This window comes from Corapipo altera, unplaced genomic scaffold (genome assembly GCF_003945725.1).
Source record: "Corapipo altera isolate COAL_440 unplaced genomic scaffold, ASM394572v1 45, whole genome shotgun sequence".
In the NCBI taxonomy this organism is placed as follows: domain Eukaryota; kingdom Metazoa; phylum Chordata; class Aves; order Passeriformes; family Pipridae; genus Corapipo; species Corapipo altera.
In genome coordinates, this window is record NW_020884877.1 from 14,355,445 (window position 1) to 14,378,441 (window position 22,997).

The 22,997-nt window shown below is 38.9% G+C and overlaps 2 protein-coding genes across 2 annotated transcripts in view; both read right to left on the reverse strand.

Annotated features, from left to right (window-relative positions):
* The window catches only part of GORASP2 (golgi reassembly stacking protein 2), a 15,061-nt gene extending 12,344 nt beyond the window's left edge, over positions 1–2,717 (reverse strand). Inside the window, exon 1 of the mRNA XM_027637109.1 lies at positions 2,584–2,717. Within this exon, the coding sequence (XP_027492910.1) occupies positions 2,584–2,646 (63 nt within the window). The 5' untranslated portion in view covers positions 2,647–2,717. The remainder of the gene's footprint in view (positions 1–2,583) is intronic.
* Positions 2,718–18,978: 16,261 nt separating this feature from the next.
* The window catches only part of GAD1 (glutamate decarboxylase 1), a 32,153-nt gene continuing 28,134 nt past the window's right edge, over positions 18,979–22,997 (reverse strand). Inside the window, exon 17 of the mRNA XM_027637108.1 lies at positions 18,979–22,704. Within this exon, the coding sequence (XP_027492909.1) occupies positions 22,531–22,704 (174 nt within the window). The 3' untranslated portion in view covers positions 18,979–22,530. The remainder of the gene's footprint in view (positions 22,705–22,997) is intronic.

Below are 22,997 nucleotides of genomic sequence, written 5' to 3' on the forward strand. Positions count from 1 at the left end.
AAAGAAAAGAAAAGAAAAGAAAAGAAAAGAAAAGAAAAGAAAAGAAAGAGAAAAGAAAGAGAAAAGAAAGAGAAAAGAAAGAGAAAAGAAAGAGAAAAGGAGAAAAAGTTACATTTCAATGTCTAGAACCCCAAGAGTGTAACCCAGAGCAACTTCGGCTATCAAGTGTGCACATGATGAAATTGCTTTCCCTCAACAGTGCTTCAGTCCTGGAATGCTCCTATTTCCTGTTACAACTGCACTGGTGATAAAGCTCACAGTGAAAGTAATATTGCACTCAATACCAGCAGCCAAAAAGAATTAAGTAATCTGCAAATATTACATCAGAAATTAACGACGGTATGGTTCACTTGCTGCATATATTTCTGCTCCTGTTTAAAGTGAGCAGAGGATGAGACTTTCTACTGGTTTTGTAGGGAGGAAGCATGTGCAGTCTAAAAGTCTCACTGTAAAAAAAGTGTAGCTCGCAACAGTCTCAGTTTGCTCATCACTGGTAACTTGTACTTGGCTCCTACAGCTACTGAACAATGTTAAGTCTTTGTTTCATGGCCATTCAACACTTCTTTTTCATTTATCTGCCTCACCAAACCAAATTCTTCCCATAACTGAAAAGATTTCCTGACATTTCTCTAATTTTCCAAGAAGTAATGAAATCTTTAAAACAACCACTATATATTATTTACAGAAGTTTGGCATTATCAAAGAAATCTGATTTTATTCAAATTAGATTTGGAGTACTGAAAGACTATGGCTCTTTTCCTTTTACCATTCTCATTTCTCTCATTAAAGTACTGAGCTCAGAAAGAAAACATAATTGAGAATAAGTAGAACACACCAGCAGCATTGCTCAACCCCAAGATCTACCAAAGGTCAGTGCCTGTAGACAGAGCACTTGTGCAGAACTCCTCCAACAGTGCAAGCTGGACGCTGGCTGTAACAAACTTACTACAGAACACCAACTGGAAAATTAGACTTGGAAAAACTACATTCACCTATGCCACACGCACTGCAAGATAAACATTCCAAATTATAACTGTTAGGCTGGGATCATGATGCAATTTATGGTGCCTGTCCACAGAAAAAGAACAATCATTCATTATTGTGGCATTGAAAATACCAGTAAGAAGACAAGGCTGTGAAAAGACATCAGTCTGTTTAAGACAGCAGGCAGGTCCTTTTCTGCATTTAATGTAAATATGGGTGTCCTGTCGGAAATCAACTTCTTTACTGAGCATCTATCAATTACATTTACAAAGACTGGCAACCAAACATTGCTACTTTGGGTCATAGTAAAAAGATTACAACAAAAAGGTGCTTAAATGAAAAAAAAAGGCTCCAGCTCCAAGCAAGACTGTGAGGAAAAAAAAAAAGGAGATTATACTTCATAAAATAGTTGTATCTCAATTTATGAAGATGCTTTAATCAAACAGTATGAACTGCTAAGTCTGATGTAACTGATATTCTAACTGCAGAGTACCTACTGGTTTTACAAGTCTAAAAAGTAAACAGTTAATGAAATTTACACTGTAATATGCTAAAAAAGAAAACAAGTCTGCCAGCAAGTCTGCCTGCAGAACGGTTTTTCTGGGGGAAAAAGAGAAGACAAAGTAGACTGTCATATATTAGCAACACTGGATTGTTATGCATCAGTAATACTAAAAGGGAAAAACAAAGACCACCATGACTTTAGTCTATACGCAAATTTTAACAGAATGTTTGGATTTGATCAGAACATCAGTATTTGCTTCTCAGAAGCAGAGAGCTGATCAGAAAGGGTCCGATGCCAACAAACACACCAGCCCACACGGTGTCTGCAGTGAGCACATATCTCCAGCTACAAGAGTAGAAGCACTGTGCTATGGGCAAGGCTGTGAGTGACCCCAGCAAAGTTCCTGTACTCCAGTGCCTCAGATTCCACCACACGACCTGGGTACCATCCCTCTCATTGAACGTGAAACAGATACTAAAGAAAGGGTTTCCAAAAGGCTGCTCTCAAAACCTTTAACGCAGCCCAACAAAACAGGTTTTTTTGCACACAAAACCAAAGTTTTGTGGCCGTAGCGTGAACAAAACCAACATAACTATGAAAAAGCACGCCCCCACTAGGGATGCAAGCCTTATGGGGGCCATCTGTCATGTGAACACCTTGACCCGGCACCCCGGAACTCCTGCGGGGGAGCAGCACTACAGTCCAGCCCAGTCCACGGCGGAGCGATGAAGACAATCCTGACGTGTTCCCCCGGGCGCAGCCAGACTCGGGCGGGCCGGGGTGCGAGAAGCGTTTGCCGGAGCAGAGGCCGCCTCGGCCTCCAGGGCTGCCCAGACTCAGCATCGCCTCTCCCGCTCCGGCCTGGGCACACACCGAGGCGCAGCCCGGCGGCACCGCTCGGCCCGGGGAATTACTTATCCTGGACCAATTCCTCCTCCAGACTTCCCACACCCGGGAGCGGCAGCGCGGGCCCGGCTCACCCCACCGCCGTCACCGCCGCCACCGCCGCCGCGAGCCGCGGGGCCGAGCGGGGAGCGCCTCCGGGAGCCGAGCGGGGCGGCCCTGCAGCAGGACAGGCCCCGCGCCGCCCTTACCCGCAGGACGTGGTAGCCCTCGGTGCCGCCGCCGGGGATGTCGATGCTCTGCGAGGCGCCCATGGCCGGGCCGCGCCGCTGCCGCTCCGCGCCCGTCGGGACGTGGCACCGCGGCCGCTCCGCCCCGCGCGGGCGGGGCCCTACGGCGGCCGCGAGCGGACACGGCCCTCGCGCGCCTTCCTGGAGCCCTGTCGCCCCCTGGCGGCCCGGGGCGGCGGTGCCGGGCACGGGGCGGGGGCGCCCCGAGGGAACAGCGGCTCTTTGTGGGAGCCGAGTGTATCTGTGGGAGCCGAGTGTATCAGCGGGGGCACAGCACATAAAGGGGGCACGTCGTGCCTCGTGCTGCCTTCCCTGCTCCCACAGGATCAGTGCCCTGGTACAGAGCGGGTCGGGCGGGGAATGCTGCCCGGGGGAGGAATTTTGGACTAATCCGTTCCAGGGCACGCATCGCCCCGCAAACTGCAACAAGATAACGGGGCAGGGTCTCGCTGCCGATCGCGGGGTGTGTGGTGACACGCAGCGGGCACAGACACTCGCGTGTCGGGACAGCCGCTGGCTGCGGGAATGCGCCCCCCATCCAGCACAAAATCCAGCACTGAGCCAACATGATGGTGCAGTTGGAGGAGGCGGACGGTGGGTTGTCCGGGAGTGCTGTGGATCTAAGGTTCAGACAATCTCTTTCCCTCCGAGAGTGTCCCTTGTGACTGGAAGGCTTTTACGCAGCCTGCCCTTGCACATCGGCGCCTCCGAATTCGTATCTCACATAGCTGCAGAGGGGTGACCTCTTTAAGCAATGCTGCTGTCACTGGTTTTCAGAAATGCAGAAACAGCATTTATTAGTGAACTGGAACACAATGTTAAAGATCGTCAACTGAACACGGAAAGAATATTCAAATTAGCATAATTCACTTCTTTGTATTATCCGTATATCTCTGTATTATCAAAGTGCTTTACTGCTTAATAATAAAAGCCTCTGTGCACTGTGCTTGAGATTTACCCCAGTACTGTCTGCAGAGATGACCAACGCCCTTTCCACCCTTGGCCACCTCACTGCGCTCAGGTGCTTCCACTGGAGCAGACAGACAGTGTTTCTCCAGGCACTCTCATCAGGCATGGCCAACTCTGGACTCTGCACACTGGTTCAGGTGTGTTTATCTCCCTATACAGTGTCTCTCCTCATCACTGCAAGAAGAAATCAACTCTAGGATTCCCAGAGGCTGTAATGCAAAGGAAGAAGGCAAAGTGAATAATATGTAAATAGACTATATTTTTCAAGGATTTTTGTGTTCTTAATACAGTATGAGAAATTTGTTACAGTGAGCTGAAAAGTAAGTTAAAGACTATACCAGCTTAAGCAAATCTCATGCTTCCATTAACATGCCATTTAGATTCAGGAGGCCCATCCATGTTCCTTTCTTTCTTGTTAGTAAAGGTTTATATATACAACTGTGTTTCCTAAAGGTGGTAGTGGGGAAACAAGGCAACAGAGATTTTGCAGCTCTATGAGTCTGCTCAGACATTAGGCCCTCTGAGACCCAGTCAAGTACCACTGCACCAATAGTCAGTTTGTCTTATTCTCACAGCACCAAAGAAATTTTTTTCCCCCTTCCTCATGAGATCTGTAGAATTTTCATGCCTGCATGTGGTGAACTTAGAAATGGGCAGCCATGTTTTGTTCTTCCAACCAGCCACCATGAAAAAAATTATCACAGGCAAAACCAGGAAAACCACTGAAGTCAACCCTTCAGAGAAATCTGAACATGGCCCCTCACTGGAGGCATAAACTCCATACATCACTTCAAGACCTGAAATTCTTTTTCTTAGGAACTTCTGCTTTACCACAGCATCTCAGCTTTTCATCAAAATGCTGTCACCTTTTTTGGGCTGGTTCCACCTCAGCAAAGAAAGATGTTCTCTGCAGATGTCCATCGATTCCCATCAAGGGCTGAACTAAAACACCATATTTATTTGAAGAAGTATCTTTGAACTTGGTCCAATGTTCTGTGGCAAAAGACTAGTCTGTAAAACAAAAAAAAGAGAAACTTTAGAACTCTCATAGGTGAAAAAGAAAAAACTTACCTGGGAAATAGGGAACAAGATTGCCTGAAAGTATCACATAAGACCTAATGACAAGAAACCCCATTTGCAAAAATTAACTAACAAATATTACCTACCTGTTCTTTTCTGTGTGTATCTCAGCAGCTGCATTTCAAAAGTAATTAAAGTTAATGAGCTGTGCTTTGTGGTAGAATCATGAAAACTTAATTGGTATAATTAGTTGTGAGATAGCAAGTGCATCTTCCTGGCTAACAACATGTCATCATTTGATAAAGAATAATAATGAATTTAATAAATAAATCAGGGCCCTTCTAATATGTTAATAAAATAATGAAGTGGAAGGCACACATGTGCAAATGATGAATTATTAGTTTGGAGACTGCACACAGTTTTCTAAGTAAGATGGATGGGGAAGTGGCCGTCTTGAAACTGTCAGCTACGGCTGCTGGCTAAAATCCATTTTGCCATAGATGAAGCAGCCACTCTGACCTTTGCAGAGAATGCAGTGTAAACGCTTCCAGCGGGAGCCAGCATCCCTTCTGCAGAGGGTATGTAGTGGATGAATAAAAGCAGCTACACTTTCTTTTCTCCTCCCTAAACCCTTCTGGATTATTGGCGCTGAGCAAACAGGAACGAAAATGGACAGAGAAACCCAGGCATGTGTAGCAGGGAGGGAGCTGCTGAAATACAGTGTACAAATCAGCCTATTTGACCCAAATCATTTAGAGGCTAAGACAGGCAGAAAATCATGATTTATTGCAGAGACGGTCTTAAGCTCAAACATAAACACACACACCAGAACAAAAGCTTCTGAGACATTACTAAGAATCAGTAAATAGAATAATTTTAATTAATGGGTGCCTTTAAAATTAAATTAAGTGAATATTGCCAGAGTTATGGGAAGGTCTGCAGTAATAAAAGTGACTGTTCCAGTAAGCAAACACTGAAGGAAGGATATAGTTTTAGGCAGAAATAGAACAGCAGTGTCCAGTGACTGAGAAGAAGGTGGGTCATAAGATAGCTCTTAGTTGTAACATCTTTTATCCCCTAATCAATGTATGACCTCATTCATCCCTGCTATTAATGTATTGCCCAAGATGAGGAATTGCAGGTCAGAATACCTGCTTGTTGACTTTGGTCCCAGCAAAGCAGGACTGGGATTGGAAGGAGCCATAAAGAGTCTGATATATGTCTAAGTTCAACTCATATGTTAACAGTGCCCAAGGAGATTTTTATCTCCTTTGCAAGCACACAGGGAACAAACTACAGCTACTTGGAAGGAATCCACCTGGCTGTGCATCCACAATATTTAGAACTTCATATTAATAGAAGGCATAAAGCACAGACCCTTCCGGTCTACAAAAAAAAAAAGGTAGCTCTAGCTCGCATAAATGGCTGGTAAAAGCCTGCTAACACAGAGAAGCCATACAGCCATCTGTTAGGCTGCAGGAGTACTCACATACACTTCCCACAGTCTTAGTTTAGGAGCAGTAGGTGCTTTGAAACTGAGAGTATCTAAGAAAAAATAAGTGGCAATGGTCAGCATGTGTGCAAATGTGAGAAGTGTGAGACTGAACCTGTTCTTGATCTGCTGCTGGGAACAGCTGGGAAAAGATCAGACCCTATCTGAATGTAAAGAAAAATTAACAGTGAAGCATTTTGAATGGAAGCCAAGCATTAGTGAGCCTCAGACCAAACAAGTGCCTGAAACTCGGCAGGCTGTGATTAAATACTATGGTCTGATGCTCTAAAAGTTAATTAAATACAGGAGTAATGTGGGGCTTTTGTAAAGCTGGTTTTATGGCCACTAGTTGTTATGAAGTTAAACAGGGAATGAAGTGCAAGAGAGGAAGGCACTAGCTGGACAAGTTGCTCTCAGGCACAGTTTTCCCAGTGAATGCTGCAGGGCTGGTCCCCCCCACTGGTGCTCCAAAAGGCACAAAAAGACCATGCCAAACTCAGAAAGCTTAGTCATGACTGCTTGACACTTCTTTAACCACTATAAGTATCCATCAATTTTCATTGCGTTATTGTTGGTTTACACTAATGTTCAAGGAAAGGGCAGGAGTTTCAGTGAGACAATTAGGAGTGACTTGTATTCGGCCAGGAAAGAGCAGGAGCTCACAAGCCTTCAGCTGAAAACTCTAACTTGGTACTATTGTGACACACAGCAATTTCCTTCTGTGATGGGAGGGAAGGACCCCAATGTCAGCAGGATCAGACCCAGCACACTGCACCTCTGTAAGGAGAATGCTCAAGTGGCAGATAGCTGGCAGAATTGCTTTCTGCTTTTCCCCCAGAGCTCCCAGCACGGGCACGTATTAGAGCTGTAGTCAGTGTGGTCATGCTCTGGTTATTATCAGGAACAGTTCCTCTGGCTGCTGTAATTTGCACCAAGGACTGCAGATGCCATCAACAGATCAGAGAATTGTAAAGGTAATCTACAGTCTTCTTCCCCATGCGGGTTGAGACCAGAATCAAGGCTGTTGTTTCAGAAACCAGAAACTCAGTAAAACTAATTTGTGGATGTTCTATTAATAGGACACAGGAAATTAACTAAAGCCTTCATTAGTTTAATTTGTAAAAGTGATTGACTTGGCTGTAATACAGTTAAACTCTGCCTGTCTTCCCAAAGCTGGTGAAGACCCAGTAGCTCTGAATTAGACTCTGCTAAGTAGTTTTCACACAAATCTGGAAGGGGCATAGCTTTGACAATTATTATAGCCATAAGTTTCTGACAGAATGGCCTTTTTATACAATTTATACTTGCTACAGGGGTTTCTTCTGAGACTCTAAGATTGAATGAAAACTCTAAGACTGATTAAACTCCAAAATAGTCACCTTCTGCTTCTATAAAACTTAGAAAATGTGTGCCTGAATACTGGAATGGGCTCAGTAAAATCAATGTCCTTGTTTCTCTGCCTCTAAAAGTTGTTACTTTAAACTTGCAATCCTTACTCTAGCTTGTTGTCCCATATTATGCAGCCATCAGACCCCAAATTCTGGCCTGAAGCATAGTGTTAAGAATTTTTACAGAGTGTATGACTAAGAACAGGTATAACAGAGGAGAATAACCTTTAAATACATGTATTCACAGTAAAAGATGCATTGGTGAATGGTTGAGAGAGGGCACAGAGTTTATGACAAATGTCAGAATGTTTCAAAGATTCACTTGATTACTAACTAGGAAATGACACAATGTATGTGAAATAACAGAGAATAGGTTTCCTTCACCACCGAAAAAGAAAAGAAGCCTCTTTAAACTATATTGAGCTGAAAACAGGGTTCATTATAGAAACACAGATAGAATCATGATTATGGAATCAATTGCACAGACAAGGTTCTGGCAACCCAATTTAGGAATCAGAATGTGAGTATTTAGGAGGCTTAACAGGCCTGCTGCTTTTCAGCTGTAGATAGCAGCTGGCTTTGGGAGTACTGCAGCTAGGGATGCTGTAGAAGAAGGGTTCATAATGGAAGATTAATTAAGTAATTTAACCAATTCATTATATGATACTTACATGCATTGTCAGTCATTTTTGACCCAAATGGTTAGCCTAAAATCTGGAGTTTTAGAAACTGCTTATACTAAGAGACTTTGTTGATAGTTGAGGATTTGCTGCTGCATTGCTTTTTACTTACTAAGGATGTGTTAAATTCTGTTATCTTAAACATAATAAATCAAATGAGAAATTTTTTTGCTCACAGAATCCATTCTGCAGTGTCTTAGGTGTTCAGTACTTTGTACAGTGATATGTACGATTTCAGTTTTAGTTCTATAAAGTGCCTTACGTTCTTTTATCTTAAATTATAGAAGTCAGCTCTACGTTTTACTTCATCTAGAGCTTTTCTAGAGTCCTTTATCTAAAGATCAGACTGAAACATAAATGACAGATGTCGGTATACATAAACAAAACAAAAAAAAAAACCTACTTCTGAGTTTCCCAACTCAGATTTTATGGCTTAAGATAAAGGAGGGGTAAGATAGAGAAGCAAATGTACACCTTGACTGTATTATCAGTCAGATTCTGATGAAGGATGTTTTTAGAGCAGCTGTTGATGAAGACTCTCCTGGAAGAAAGCAGTACAGGAGAAAGGCTTACATAAAAAAACCTGTATTTAAAAATGGGTCATATATTAAATCCTCTAGTGTCCCACCCTGAACAGTGCCCCATTTATTGAACCTGCCATGAAGGTCCTTCTTGGCAGAAAGTCCAGTACTTTTCTATAGGCCTTTCAGAGTTATTGCAAACATGCTGAACATTAAGAAGAGAAATTACACTTGTCTTTGAAGACTCGACCAGACAGAAATGCCAAATATAATTCTTGAGTATCAGGGATAAAATAAGCCCCTATGAGAGTTTCATCCCCAATATTTGATTTTATAGCTTTGGCCTTCATAGATTTGGCTGTCAGAGTACAGGAGCAGTTCTAAAAGCCATAAGAAACAGAAACCGCCTATGTGCCAAGGCTCAGTCACCAGAGAGTTGCCTCTCCCAGATGCCCTGTCATTCTCTTCTGTATCCCTAAACACAGAATAGTGACCTTCTGAAACCAGACAGTCTATAAATGCTGTTGTATGCTACAGGTGTGCTATTACGGGGCTGCTACTACTTTGTCTCACCTGTGACAGGTGAATAGGGTGAGAGAAGAAGAAATACTAAGGTCCTATAGAAAGAAGGAATAAACCAAATATTATCATGGAGAATTTGAGATAAACAGGACCAATATTGCACTCAGACTCTGGATTAGGGATGATCTGACCCCATAGGCTACACACGTTGTTCACAATACTCCTCTTCCCTGCCCACAGAGCTTCAGCTCTCTGACAGCCCTCCTAAGTGCATTCATTAGTCACAGAAGGGCACATTCCTCCGTCTTCTGGACAGCTACAAACTAAGCACCATTAGCCTCTTTCCAGCTATGCTTGAAACACTACATTGCTAGCTCAGAGAAAGCAATCTGTTTTAGCCTCAGGAAAGGATCTTTTTAGTCTTTGTTATATTTTTGAATTGTTTTCATCCTGTCATGTTCTATGAAAGCTTCCACAGTTATGCATTTCTTAAGCTATTCTTAATCCTCCCTTCAGAAAAAAAAAACAAAAAAGCCCCAAGAAAACCAACATTCAACTCCTTCTCCTTTATCTTTTCTTGCCCTGAGAAGTCTTTCGTGATTTATTTTCTTCTGCCTCAACAGCTGATAACCTCTTTTCCTTCAAGCCTCAAGGAGAAGGATTCTGTCTTCTACAACAAGGAAATGTATTTTTTAAGCTTTTTCCTTATTTATCACATGTCTATGACAGCAGGATGCCTCTGCTGGGACCTGGTGAACATTATTTATTTTGAGATTAGATTTGGAAGTTTGAATACAATAAAACAAACTGGTAACATAATATATGCCCTGGGAGTGGCAATCCTCAAATAATCACCTTAAAATCCTAGTAAGAATGCTACTGGATAGCATTATTCTGTAGGTGGAGTTCTTTAAAGCCAGATGACCTTTCTCTTAATGAGCTGTTGCTGGAACGAGCAAATAAAATTGATTAAGAAGAGAGGGAAAGCCTGGGATATAATCAGATCCTGTGAGCCTAACCATATAGAAGTGCCAGCCCAAAGCAGCATCCTACCTTTCTCTCAAAAAGTGGAATTTCTGTCCTCTCACGTGTACTAAGGAGAGCAGGTTGAAGACGGAGCTTAGGTTACTCCTTCCTTTGCTAGCTATATCTGAGTGCTCTTGGCACCATTTCCAAAGAGGAAATGCTACAGGACTTCCGGGGTCAATTAGCAAAACCAATGAGTTTTAGAAAAAGTGCCAGAAGTCACTTCCACAGCCACCTAGATTTGTTAAACTAAGTTAAGGAATAGATTATGACAAGAATCAACCGTGCCTGGACAGACATCTATTTGATGTGGTTTCTGTTTCACTGCAGGCAGGTGGAGCTCTTCCTGCTTTCTGCAGCAGCTGAGGATGTCACCCATGTGTTGAGCTTAAGAATCAAATGAGCAGTTTGTCATCTGAAATCACCACACTGAAAGCCAAAGGACACAGAACAACTGTGCTGTTATGTGCTGCCGACAAGAGTGATTCAATGGCCCTGGCTAATGCCACCTGATTGGGTGCATTTCTCAGCAAGCACAAAGTATGGGAAACAGGAGCTGGTGAGCTCCTCTGGGATGTGCTGGAATATGTTTTATTTATTTTGAGATGAGATTTGCAGGCATCAATGCAATTGACACAACTGGTCATACAGTACCAGCTGGAAAGACCCAGCCAGTTTCTGAAGCTGACCCTTATTCCTGGTGGCACTGACTCCTCTTCTTGCTGTTCTGGGTACATTACTATTAGAGCCAAGGGGTTTTGAGTCCTGCGAGGACCAGAGTACCTCTTTGAATGCATGGACCAGCTCTATGCTATAATACACTGTGAAGAGTGTGGTGTTATTCACAACAATGACTGAACCCTAACCATTAGAGAGCTTCCTTTCTCCTGACTCATAGGGGTAATGTTTTGCCCTGCTTTAGAGAGAAGTGATATACAAAACATTAAGTAGGACTTTCAAAGATGTTTCTGGAAGATGCTTAATTTGTTTTCAGGGACAGACATTACCTACCAAGTGTATTTCTTTGAGTGTCTTCTTTTGATATACTGTCAGATTCAGTGAACTATGGGAAGTTCCATGTGGGTTTTAGCTCTCAGCACAAACTTGGATGTTTTCCTAAGCCCAGGCACTGCTGGAAGAGGGATTTGGGCTGAGAAGCTGTTAAGAAAGATGCTGCAAAGCAATATCAAGGATAGAAAGAGTTAAATGGTTGAAGAAAATTGAGAACAGATGATCATTTTAGATTTTTACTATTTAAGTCAGCATGAAGGGGAAAAATTACAGTCACTATAAAGAGTCTAACAAACAGAAGCACAGAGGAAATTGCTGCAGCCAAGAAACAAGCAGGGGAAAGGCAGTTTACCCACTGGTTTTGATGGAAGCCACAGAACTGCTCAGAAAAGGAACATAAGAGTACTGCAAGAGCTAGAAATTGCAGGCTAAGTCCCAGATCCAGCAGGAACTGAATGAGGCACAGGCTCACAGTCACAGGCCTTGGAGCAATTCTCAGCTCCAAGTCTCGATGTGAGCTCTGTCCTCACCCAGACACCTGTGTGCACAGTTTTCCTCCCTTGACCTTCCTTCCAACTGCCTTCTCTCCAGCTACTGCTTCTCTTCAATGTGTACTGAAAACTCAGTGGGAAACACAAAATCTACTAACTGGAGGCTGCATGCAAGATTTAAAGTTGTATTTTTTCACACAAAAAAATATCAGAGGCAGTGGGTCTATTTCCGTTATAAGTCTTCATTTTGTGCAAGGCCATTTTGTCTGTTAAAATATAAAATGTAAGATTCGTAGGGGTTTTATAGCTCATTTCAGTTTAACCTTGGTTTTCCTCATTGCACCCTCCCTGGTAAAACTGGCTACTACCTTTTGCTCAGCCTATTCACAGAGACTTAGCTGGGAAAATGTGATCTGGAAAGTAGCAATTTCAAAGTCTGATCAGTGCAAAAGGCAGCCAGAGTGCAAAGTTTCACAGACATCTTTGAACAGTGATTCTTATTTGTTACAGTTGTTTCTTTTTATTTTTTTTAATGCACCACTTATTGACTTAACTCTGTCATAATGAGAAACAGATACCAGGGAGCTTTTAAAATAATTATGCAATATGCATAACAGTTTAGAAAATCACATTCAGTTAAAAAAAAAGCCCCCAAAAAACCCAAACCAAAACACAGTTTAGTTTCTAGTTCCCTTAAAAACTTATGACTGCAAATTGTTTAGTGCAAAATTTTAGTAAAGCTGCTGAAACAGATGCAAACCCAATAACTTCTAAAACAGCAACACAATTTTAAAAGAGTGCCTTGGAGTCAATACCACTCATTCATGAAGAAGTCCAAGTACATCAGCCACAGATGACCACATCTCCCTACCTCTTTAATATTTTCTGTTTCTAGAGAAACCCCTGACTCAGTTTAAGAGTTTTCTAATGGTTAATGCCCATCAAAAATATTAAGGTGGTTGCAGGGAATGATTTTACTTCTCCATTGTAAATACACAAGACAATTCTTTGTCACCTGTGAGATATTTCTGGCATGTTTAGTATTATATTTGTTAAGGCCAAATAAATATAAAAAAATGAATAGATCTAAATCTTGAAATTGGGCTCTTCTAATGTCTGGGAAAGAGATGAAAATATTTCATTTTGTCTCCTCTTTTTTTGTCTCTGTTTGTTGGTTGGGGTTTTTTTGTTTGTTGTTGTTGTGCTGGTTTTTGTAAGTCTCTAGATTTTAAGGTAGTTTAGATTTTACAATTTTACTAGCCAGGTCTTCCTCCTAACCCCAAGTGGAATAATCTACTCCCAATTCCAGGTATGCGCTAAGGCTTCACCATCACATACAGAAGGAAAATAGAAGACACCAGATACCGGGTTCATTCTCATTCTTCATCCTTAGAGATATTCCAAAGTGATCTGAACATGGTCCTGGGCATCCTGCTCTGAGTGGCCCCATTGGAGTAGGCGGCTTGGACAAGATAACGAGTGTATTCACAGAGGAAGTACAGTGCCCACCATTCTTATACCATTAGTGCAGCTGTACCACAGCAGCAAGGTTTGGCATGTTGAAGTTTTGAGGTGTTCAGCTGTGAAATATGAACCTGAAATTGTAGCTGGAAACGCAGACGCATATTGACAAAAGGGATGCAGGGCATCTCCTGACCTTATTCTTCCCCGGAGTGCTCTATTTCTTCTACTATAGTCCCATTTCTTTTAGAACCAGGGCAGTACACCTGGTTCTTCTTCATTAAGTTTTGCCTTCATTTTCTTTGTGTAATTGCACTAAAATTCAGTAGCATTACAGCAGGGTGAAGTGACTTTTTTTTCTTTTTTTTATGTCAGGTTCTAAATACCTCCTTATTTATGCTCTTAGGTTTTTTTCTGATCTGTTAGAGAGTCATCAACAGATTAAAAAATTGCATAAATGTAATTTGTCAATAGTTACCTGTTTTTTTGTTGTTGTTTTTAAATTGCAGTCTCACTACATCTCAGGAATTACAGTCAACTGTAAAAACAATGCAACCATTACTGAACCAGCTAAAAGCAGTTCAACAGTTGCATCTCGTAAAATACAACCACATCCAGAGACTTACAAATAATACAGGCTCACAATACTAGCTACAATTACAATATGGCTTATATAGCATAGATAAATATAAATTAAATTATAAAGATCTTCGATTTATAAGGCAGTTTAAAACCTATTTGTAGGGTGTAGTGTGTAATGAAAGCAGAACAAATGACAGTTAAAATATTTATAACACTTTATGTATTTTTATACGTATATTTTAGATCTATTATTTTATATTTTTTTCTTTGTTTCTTATAGATCAGGATATTTGGTCTGATGCAGAGATATATACCTAGTCCTCCATGAGAGGATTCTGCTTTTCAAACAGTCACTGATTTGTTAAAAAAATCAGTGAAAGTGTGCCTTGGTTTTAGTGGACAAGAACCTACCAGATCACATCTGTCATTCACAACTTGGCATAAAAGCCTGATTTTACAGTGTAATAGGGAAACAGGACTCCATTTTTCTAAATCCTGGGTATTCTTTGTTGTAACTGGTGAACAGCTGCTCAGATTGCTGAATTTGCATTTCAGGGAGCACATCAGACTCAAAGCAAGTAGAGAGAGAATAATCTGTTAGTTCACATTACTTGCTTCTATAACTCTATTTCTATACAGTCTATTTTTCACTGTTTAACTTTGCCCTTTGCCATTGCAAATTATTTTAGTAATGAAACATATGTTATTTAGCCTAGGAAACCAACACATAATTCAACAGACAGCAACTCTATTATAAAATTAGGCTGATTTAAGATGGCTAAACATAAGTAAACCAAGTAGGTAGAAGAAAGCTTTACCTCACTACACAAATACTCTTAGCATCCTTTGCTGAATGATGTAGATTTTTAAAAAGGCTTTTAGTGCCTATGGATGTAATGAAAAAATATTGCCAGAAAAATCTTGTGCATTTAAAATTATATGAATAGGCAGTTAGGGACAGGTAAATATTCATATACATTTCTATGTATTCTTACAGCATGACACACTCTGGTGTCTATTTCAGACTACATGCAATGAGTGTCACTTGCACGGTGTCAAATTATTTCTTAGCTTCTTCTGATGTTTTACTACTCGGTAAATTATTCAACCAGATGTGTGCTGTACATTTGCTTTTTGCCTGCTGGACAACTTTACTATTTTGAAATTAGCCCTGTGTGACTCTTCTTTTGTGTCCCACCACCGATCATTTTATCTCTCTTTCCCTTTTCATTTGTACTCCAGAAACCTGGCAAAGTCAGGGTGTTAGAACAACCTCACAATCCACTCTTCCATTCAAATATTGATGTAAAAGACTGGTTTGGTAGCCTAGCAGAGGACTTTCCTTGTACACTCTCTCTCCCCTATACACACATGTTTGAAAGGATCTATTGATCCATTCGTTAGAAGGATGAGAAATATGCAATGCTGGGAAGATGGATATACAAAGCATTATTTATTTCTAAAATTTTGTGGATGTCCTGTAATTGAAGAATAATTTGTTACAAGCATAGAGATGTACATTTGTATATGAATTATGCTCGTTTAGAAATTATCTGGGTGGGTAGACAGACAAATTAGTAGTTCACTGCATAAACTGAGGACATGGTCCAAAGTAAGGGCCCTTTATCAAAGCTCTTTTAATTACATGTCTTTGCTAAAAGATAAGGGGAAGAGGCATTCCCGTTGTAAATTCAAGGTATGTTCATTTTTCTGAGAATCCAACCAAGTCTCTATAATATAATGCAGTGATTTCAGTTCCCTCTTTTGACCACTTTGCCAGCTTAATGGTAACAGCTCTGGTCTGAGCTACAGTGTAAATGAGAGAGACTTCAAACTCCCCTGAGAACCTCTATTCCACCTCTGGCCTGCTTCCAGTACAGCAGTAATTGTACAATTATAGCAGCATTGTATATAGAAAATTAACATGAGTTCTTAAGTCATTCAACAATAGCTAAGCATAATTATTTACATTGCAGTCACCGAATTTCTGGGAGGAAAAAAAAACCCTAGGCTTTTGGGAAAGGAAAATTATAGCAATTACTGGCCTAGTAGCTTTCTTTAGAGTAATGTTGATGTATTCAAAAGGAAGAAACTTTGTTAGATTTCCTTTGAACTGCAATACAAGCTCTAATGCTGCAATCAGTCTGCACGAACTCACTTCAGAAAGCAGAGGGAACTGTCTGATGGCAATTACAGTTCTCACTGCCAGGGAGCCAGGTCACAATTAGCAATCTGGGACTTCACATCATATCTTGCAAAAAGACAGGCCTCATGCTTGGGAAGACAAGAGAGTATGCATTGCATTATACTGTAAGATAAAACTGGTATTTAATTTATGCCTACAGAATAATTACATTCCCTATGACTGAGTAAAAGCAGCAACAACTACTCACTGATATGGAGTGTATACAGCAGGGAAACTAAACTTGATTCTTTTGTTGTGTGAAAAAAACCCCACACCTCTTCTTGAAAAATATGTACAATAATTGAAGAGCCATGATGATACAAAACAGTATAAAGAAATATAATACCCCTGAAACATAACATAGTCAGGTAAAAATAATATACATTTGAAGTGCAACTGAGATAAGTGAACACACCAAGTTATTGCAGCAACATACCTACTGGTAGCAGCTACAATTAATTAGTGAAAATAATTTTTTTCCCAAAAATGGGAAATCCTGCTGTAATCAAACCTATGGTTCTTTGGTTCAGCACTGTTAAACCCAGCATATGGAGGTCTCACTCCCCTGCCCAGTGAAGCTGCACTCCTTTAGATAATCAAGAGGTGTGTTAGTGTGTTTAGTGATTGTCAGAGCTGTGCATGTGGCAGGAGAGTGAATTACCTGAAAGAGATGGTCAACAAGGGCCTCATCTTCAGAGGATGCTCATAGCTGAACAGTGCAAGAAGGAACCGCAGAAAACTTCAAAGCAATGGAAATAAAGACTTTATCACTTACAAACTAGTGGTAAGACTGGCCCTATGCCCACAAGAACAAATGGAAGTGTTACCCTGCAGGAAACCTTCCCATAAGAAAAGGAAGAAGCTTAATTGAGATTAACGACCTTTTTTGCTGAGGCCCATGGAAAGTCCTAATAAGGCAATATGTTAAATAGTGAATGTAATTTATAATATGTGCAATCTTTAGATGATATAAAGAGCACCAACCAAAACGACACAATGAGAAATGTCTTATGCCTTTTCTCACTTTGCTTTTTTAGAGATAGTTTCAACTGTCCAGTTTAAAGTTAGCATTTGAGTTTCTATTTTTTGGAAGGCCAATATGCTTGATTTATACACCAGCACAATCAAAACTCTTGATGTCAGACGAAGCAGACACTGCTTCAAAACAGCTTTCATTGTGGTCACAGATGATAGGCTTCTGTATATCTAAATTAAAGTAATTGTATTTACATTTGTTGATTTTACTTGTAGTGACATTTTTTCTAAGCTTTATTGATGTTAAACTTAGTTTTTCTCCATTTCTTACCATCTGCATTTATCTTACATATTTTTTGCTCACAGTATCATGACACAACACCTTTCCACATAAAACAAGGCCAAAATTTTTTGTTGAGTAGTTCCAGTCTCAAACAACTGTTCTTAGAAAAACCAGACTGCTGTCCTGTTAAAAGGTATATAATTTAAGGATTTCACATGATAGAGATTTAATCATTCATATAAATATACAACACACACACATACTTTCAAAGGTAAGGGAAAATAATTTACTATTTTCTTCATGGTATAGTTGTTTAATGTTATATTTCAAGAATCTTTGCAGATGTCCTGAAAAAAGCTACACAAAACAGTCAATATCGTGCAAACATCTGACACACACTGAGTATGTAAATGTATATACATGTTCTTCTCATCTATATCAAGAAATATAAATACACTCACAAATACACATACAAAGTACACTTATCTGAAATAATTACATTCAGATGCTGAACAGATTACCTTATAAATAGCAGAAATAAATCAAGGTCTGTAATACTTTATCTTCAGACTTTTCTGTTCTCATCATTACTGAACAATGTACCATTTTTCCTCAGTGGATAGATCTATTAAAACAGAGAACCAAAACTTTTTTCTTTCTTTACTAGGTCTACTTAAAAACTTCTGCTTGCATCTTCTCTTCTAACCAAAATTTTAATTTTGCTTTGTCCAGAGGTCTGATTCTTTCAAATGACCTAATGAAACACAAATGCTTCCATATTATGCAGCCATCCTTCCTTTTAACCTTTGCTTTCACGGAATGCTTGTGTCTTCTCATCTCTTCACTAGCTTAGTTGCTGTTCTTGAGCAAGCAGTACTCCCAGTTCATGTATCATCACCCTAAGCATAATTGTCACAATTTGCAAGTTATAAAACCCTAGTGGAGAAATCCAGACAGGTGTAATTCTATTGACCACAGTGAGCTGTACCTAACTACAAAAACTCTTGTTTGGTCCTACCAGCTTATTGAACAGCCTGTGCGTAACCTGAACATTCCTTAATACTCACACAACACAACCATCTTCCACAATTTTTAGTACTTTACATTATACCATTTGCATGCTACACTAATTGACTTAATAAGTTTCTTTGCAGCATGTATTTTCTTCGTGAATCATTTGCTACTTAAAGTTTTTAACTTGGAAAGAAAAATGTTCTTAAAAAAACTCATGCTACATGAAGGATGCTCATCCTACTCTAAAGCAATCAAAATCAAATTTGTTACATACTGTAAAAATCAATGACAGTTCTATGGATACTGCATAAAGCACCAATTAATCAGAATTTGTCTATATAATAAAAAAATTATAATTTTATGAATTCAAAATGTACTCTTATTTTTCAATATATTTGGTATACAAAAAAAAGAATTAAAAATATTTTATCTCGCATAAGAGAATGGCAGGTTACCCCAAAATATGGTCTAGAATTCAAGATTTTTGATCACCATTTTCATGTTATACACAGTACTAATGTCTCAATAGTGCTGTTCAAACTGACCAAGGTTCTGTGCTTGTGGCTCTTCCTCAGTCTGTATTGGTACAAGCTCACATTCAATTCACAATTAAAATTAAATAGTAGTCGTAGCATTTGCCTTATTATTTTTAATGTGAGGGATAATGTTGTATGGCTTTTGTCTCATATTCTTAAGGAAACAAAAGAGCTCACAAAAATTATATGAGACAAATTAGTCAGTTTTAAGATCAACTTTTATTGAAAAATTAAAAGTGCATTGCATAACTTCTTTATAACGGTAATATTTCTTAAACCACAAAACAGAGATTCTGTTTAAAAAATCTCTTCATATTTGTCACCATTCAAAAAACAGAGTATGAGCTAAGTCAACAATGATTTTAAAATCCTGGGTTATTCCCAAGGCCCCTGGTTCTGTTAGTCTGCTGTGAATGACATAATTTAACTATCTTCTCTAAAAACTACCTTTAATTACACAATCAGAACTTTTCTCATTCAAAATCAACAGCTGCTGTTCAATTTTTATCCAGTGGTCAGTCTTTTCCAAAATTATGTGAGTTAATAAGCACTGCAGCTACATGTTCAGCTTAGATCTTGCCTATTGTTTATTTGATCTGAATTCACCTGCACAAATTTATGGTGATGTCCATGTGATTTTTAAAGGCAAAATTGCTACCTTAGAGTATATTTTAAACCTCAGAAAAACAAAGTTACTCACCTGGAATTGCAATGCTTTGAATTAGTCAATACTTCTGTATATCCATTCATCCTGATCTCTCACGGTCAATAGTGTACGGATTAAAAAGGAGGAAAATTCCAGGTAAACTTTAGTCTGAGAAGCTGTGGTATATTACTCAGATGGAAATTACCTACTAAGAAGAAAACAGATGAGTTTTCTCACTGACTATAACTGCTCTGCTAAATCAAGTCACTAATTAATATAAGCCCAGTGCCTGTGGAACATGGTACTTGTAACAGGAAAACTCTCCAGAATCTGATATTAGAATTAAAAGCTTTGCAAAAAATCTAATTGTGGTCACCTGTGTCAGGGCACAACACTGCAGAAAGGCAAGATAAAATGCAGAGAGTAGGAAGATAAATTTAATTCCCTTGTCTTTGGAGAAAATACCTCTTCATTAACTGTCTCACTTCCAAAACAGGCAGGAGGAGCTCCATTATTCCCACCTAGCTGCAAAGAATCAAGAGCAATAGGTAGAACCTCTGATTTTTGACCTTGAAAACACAAGATACTCCATTAAACGAAGAAGCAGAAATTTTAGTGAGCAAAACATTATATATGTACTGAAGAGCTCTAGATCTATTTCTGACTACGTCACAGAACTGTCCAAGGCCTTCTATAGCTGCCTTTTGAATAACATAAAACTGTGACAGAGACCAGATTTCAGGCAGAAGTCTGTAAATCAAAATATGATGTATTTCTTCTGTACTCTAAAACCAGCTATAATGAGAGATCGTCTAGTTTTGATGAATATCTGGTAGCTATAAAGAATGGCATTTACTATTGCAGAAGTTTCCTAACTGCTGAAGTCAATGTTCTTGCTGACTACTTCTGTACTGCAGGTCTCAGGTCATGCAACATGGATGTTTACATTAAGAAATACTAAGTATTGAATACAGAGGTCAGATAATAGGGTTATAATTGAGGAATATTGAGGTTTACGATCAAGAAGGCAAGAGATCAACTACACTGTCTTGAGGAAAACAACCTAATGAAAGAAATATTGTACCAGTAAGGTTACTAGGATTTAATGACATAAAAAGAACAATGTAGATACTATTTTGAAAGTCATACTCATGAATCTAAAAGACAGTGAAAAACTTATAATAATTTTTAGATTCAACTCAATTTTAACAAAAGATTTTGCAGAAGGTTATGGAACCTATGCATAGCCCTATGAAAAGCTAGAAAGTCTGTGCTATACAATATGGCATTTACCATAACAGCTTCTTCTCTCTGTGCTAACACAGTCAAAAATGCGAGACAGGATCCTCAGAAGAAAACCAGTGGGACCTGCAGGATAGAAATCTCTCCTGGCTGTAGCTGTCCTTCCACAGGACTGATGGGGCCAGAGAGAAGACTGCATAGCATGACTGCATTTCATTGAACATTACTAAAATAATTTAATTTTGTTACTGAGGTGGAGGGGTGGGAGAAAAAGCAATTAATTACTGGCTTGCATAGAAGATAGCCACAGAATCATGTATGAAAACACTTGAAATTAGCATATTCCATTTATCACCATGACAGTAACTCAGTAGACAGAGAATTATTGAATCTCCCTTTTGTTCCATTACTCTGCTTCCAGTATGGACTTTTCCACTTGGTAGTATTGATTATCTGGTGATTAAAATTGAACAAGCTGCTGATGAATCTGGTCTCTATAATTTGAAAAGCCTAGCCAATTGGAAGTGTTGGGACAAGCTAGCTGTAGTGAAAGATACTGACATTATTTTGGGGTCTTATAAGTTCCAAACAGACAGTAAGTTCCATTTCAATAAAAGAGTGATGCTGGCTAAAAGTCCCACTGAATTCAGTTAAAATGGTCATAGAGATCAGTCCTGAAATAAAACTCAAAAACAGGGGCCTTGGCTAACAACCAATATTCACTAGAAAAGCATTCAGAACACTGGCATTACAATAAATAAAACTGAAAATTCTAATATTTCTAATAGATTAAAGGGATTTCATAATTTGACAGTCTATACACAATGTTAGAATTCCTTATCTTCAGTAAAATTATCTGTAAGATATTATTTTAAGGGCACTAGGATTTAAATGAGTGTCAACTAATATTTTTGTATTTCTTCTTTGGCTCACAAAGACACTGAAATACCATAAACATTATTTAGAACTTCAATAATATATAAATAGGTTACATTACAAATGGAAGAAAATACAAGACAACTCTTCAGCATGGTAAATCTCTGCATATAAATAAGCAAATATTTCAGATACCTACAATTCAACAGTTATCTTGCTGTAAAACTATTACATTTAAATCCTTTTACACAAATTCATTTAACAATAATGTACACAATCTACACAAATTGACCTCTAAAAATACAGCAATAATATACCTGTTACAATGACTCTGCTACTATTATCCCCTGATTTGACACTAAAGGGCAAATACAACTATCTTACTCAAAGGTGCTGTCCGAGATTGCTGTTTTGTAAGTGAGAAAAGCACCAACAATAAGATTTAATACTGTTATACATTTTCTTTAGCTCCTAAGAATCTACATTTTAGAAATGTTTCTATATGCCTATTTCTGTCTGGCAGAAAAACCTGTAGCACATTATCCACATAAATAGTTGTTGAAGGAAAAGTTAATTCTCTTAAAGTGGAAAACATGCTGTGGCTTAGATCTAAGCTTATAACCACTTTTTATATATATGTATGTATATATATAATTATATATATTTATTTATACTGTACATATATACTGTGCAGAGTTCTTAATTTGCTATTTTAGTACTTATTAATTTCCTGCTGACTACAATAAACAAGACCAATGTAAGAGTCAATAGTACTTCAACTTCAAGATAATACATTTTCCCTCAGTAATATGATCTACCAATACATATATATTTCAGTAACCTATTGTTGTTTCATTTAAGTATGTCTTAGGAGATTGGAATTTACAGAAAGAGAATTTCCTTAAAACATGTTCTGCAGAACTGGGTTAAAAAAATAGCCAGTGCTGGAAAACAGTGAATTGGAGAAATAAATAATTAAACCACTGTACTACAGCTCCTGCCCCAACCTCTCTATTTCCTCAATGAGGAAGTCAATGTCAGACTTAGTTGCTGCTGGGTTGGAGATGACCATTCGGAAGAAGTTGACTTTATCGCCCTGAGGCTGATATCCAACCATGGTAGTACCTGACTCCATCATCAGTGCCTTGATTTTTGGTGCCACCTTTATCATTGAAAAAAAAAAGAGAGAGAAAGAGAAAAGAAAAATTTATTTTTTTCTTTGTATGTCACAGCATTTCTTAATTCAGAAAAAATAAATTGACTGCCAAAAAAGGCACTAATTTTTATTAAAAATATCTGTAACAGAAAAAGCTTGATAAACTAAATATGTAGGATTGGATATTTAAAGGAAAATTGACAACAATAATATCCATCTTTTTGATTAACAGACTAATAACATCTTAGAGTATTCACTATGTAATAATTTTATCTATTAAATATACACACAATTTCTTC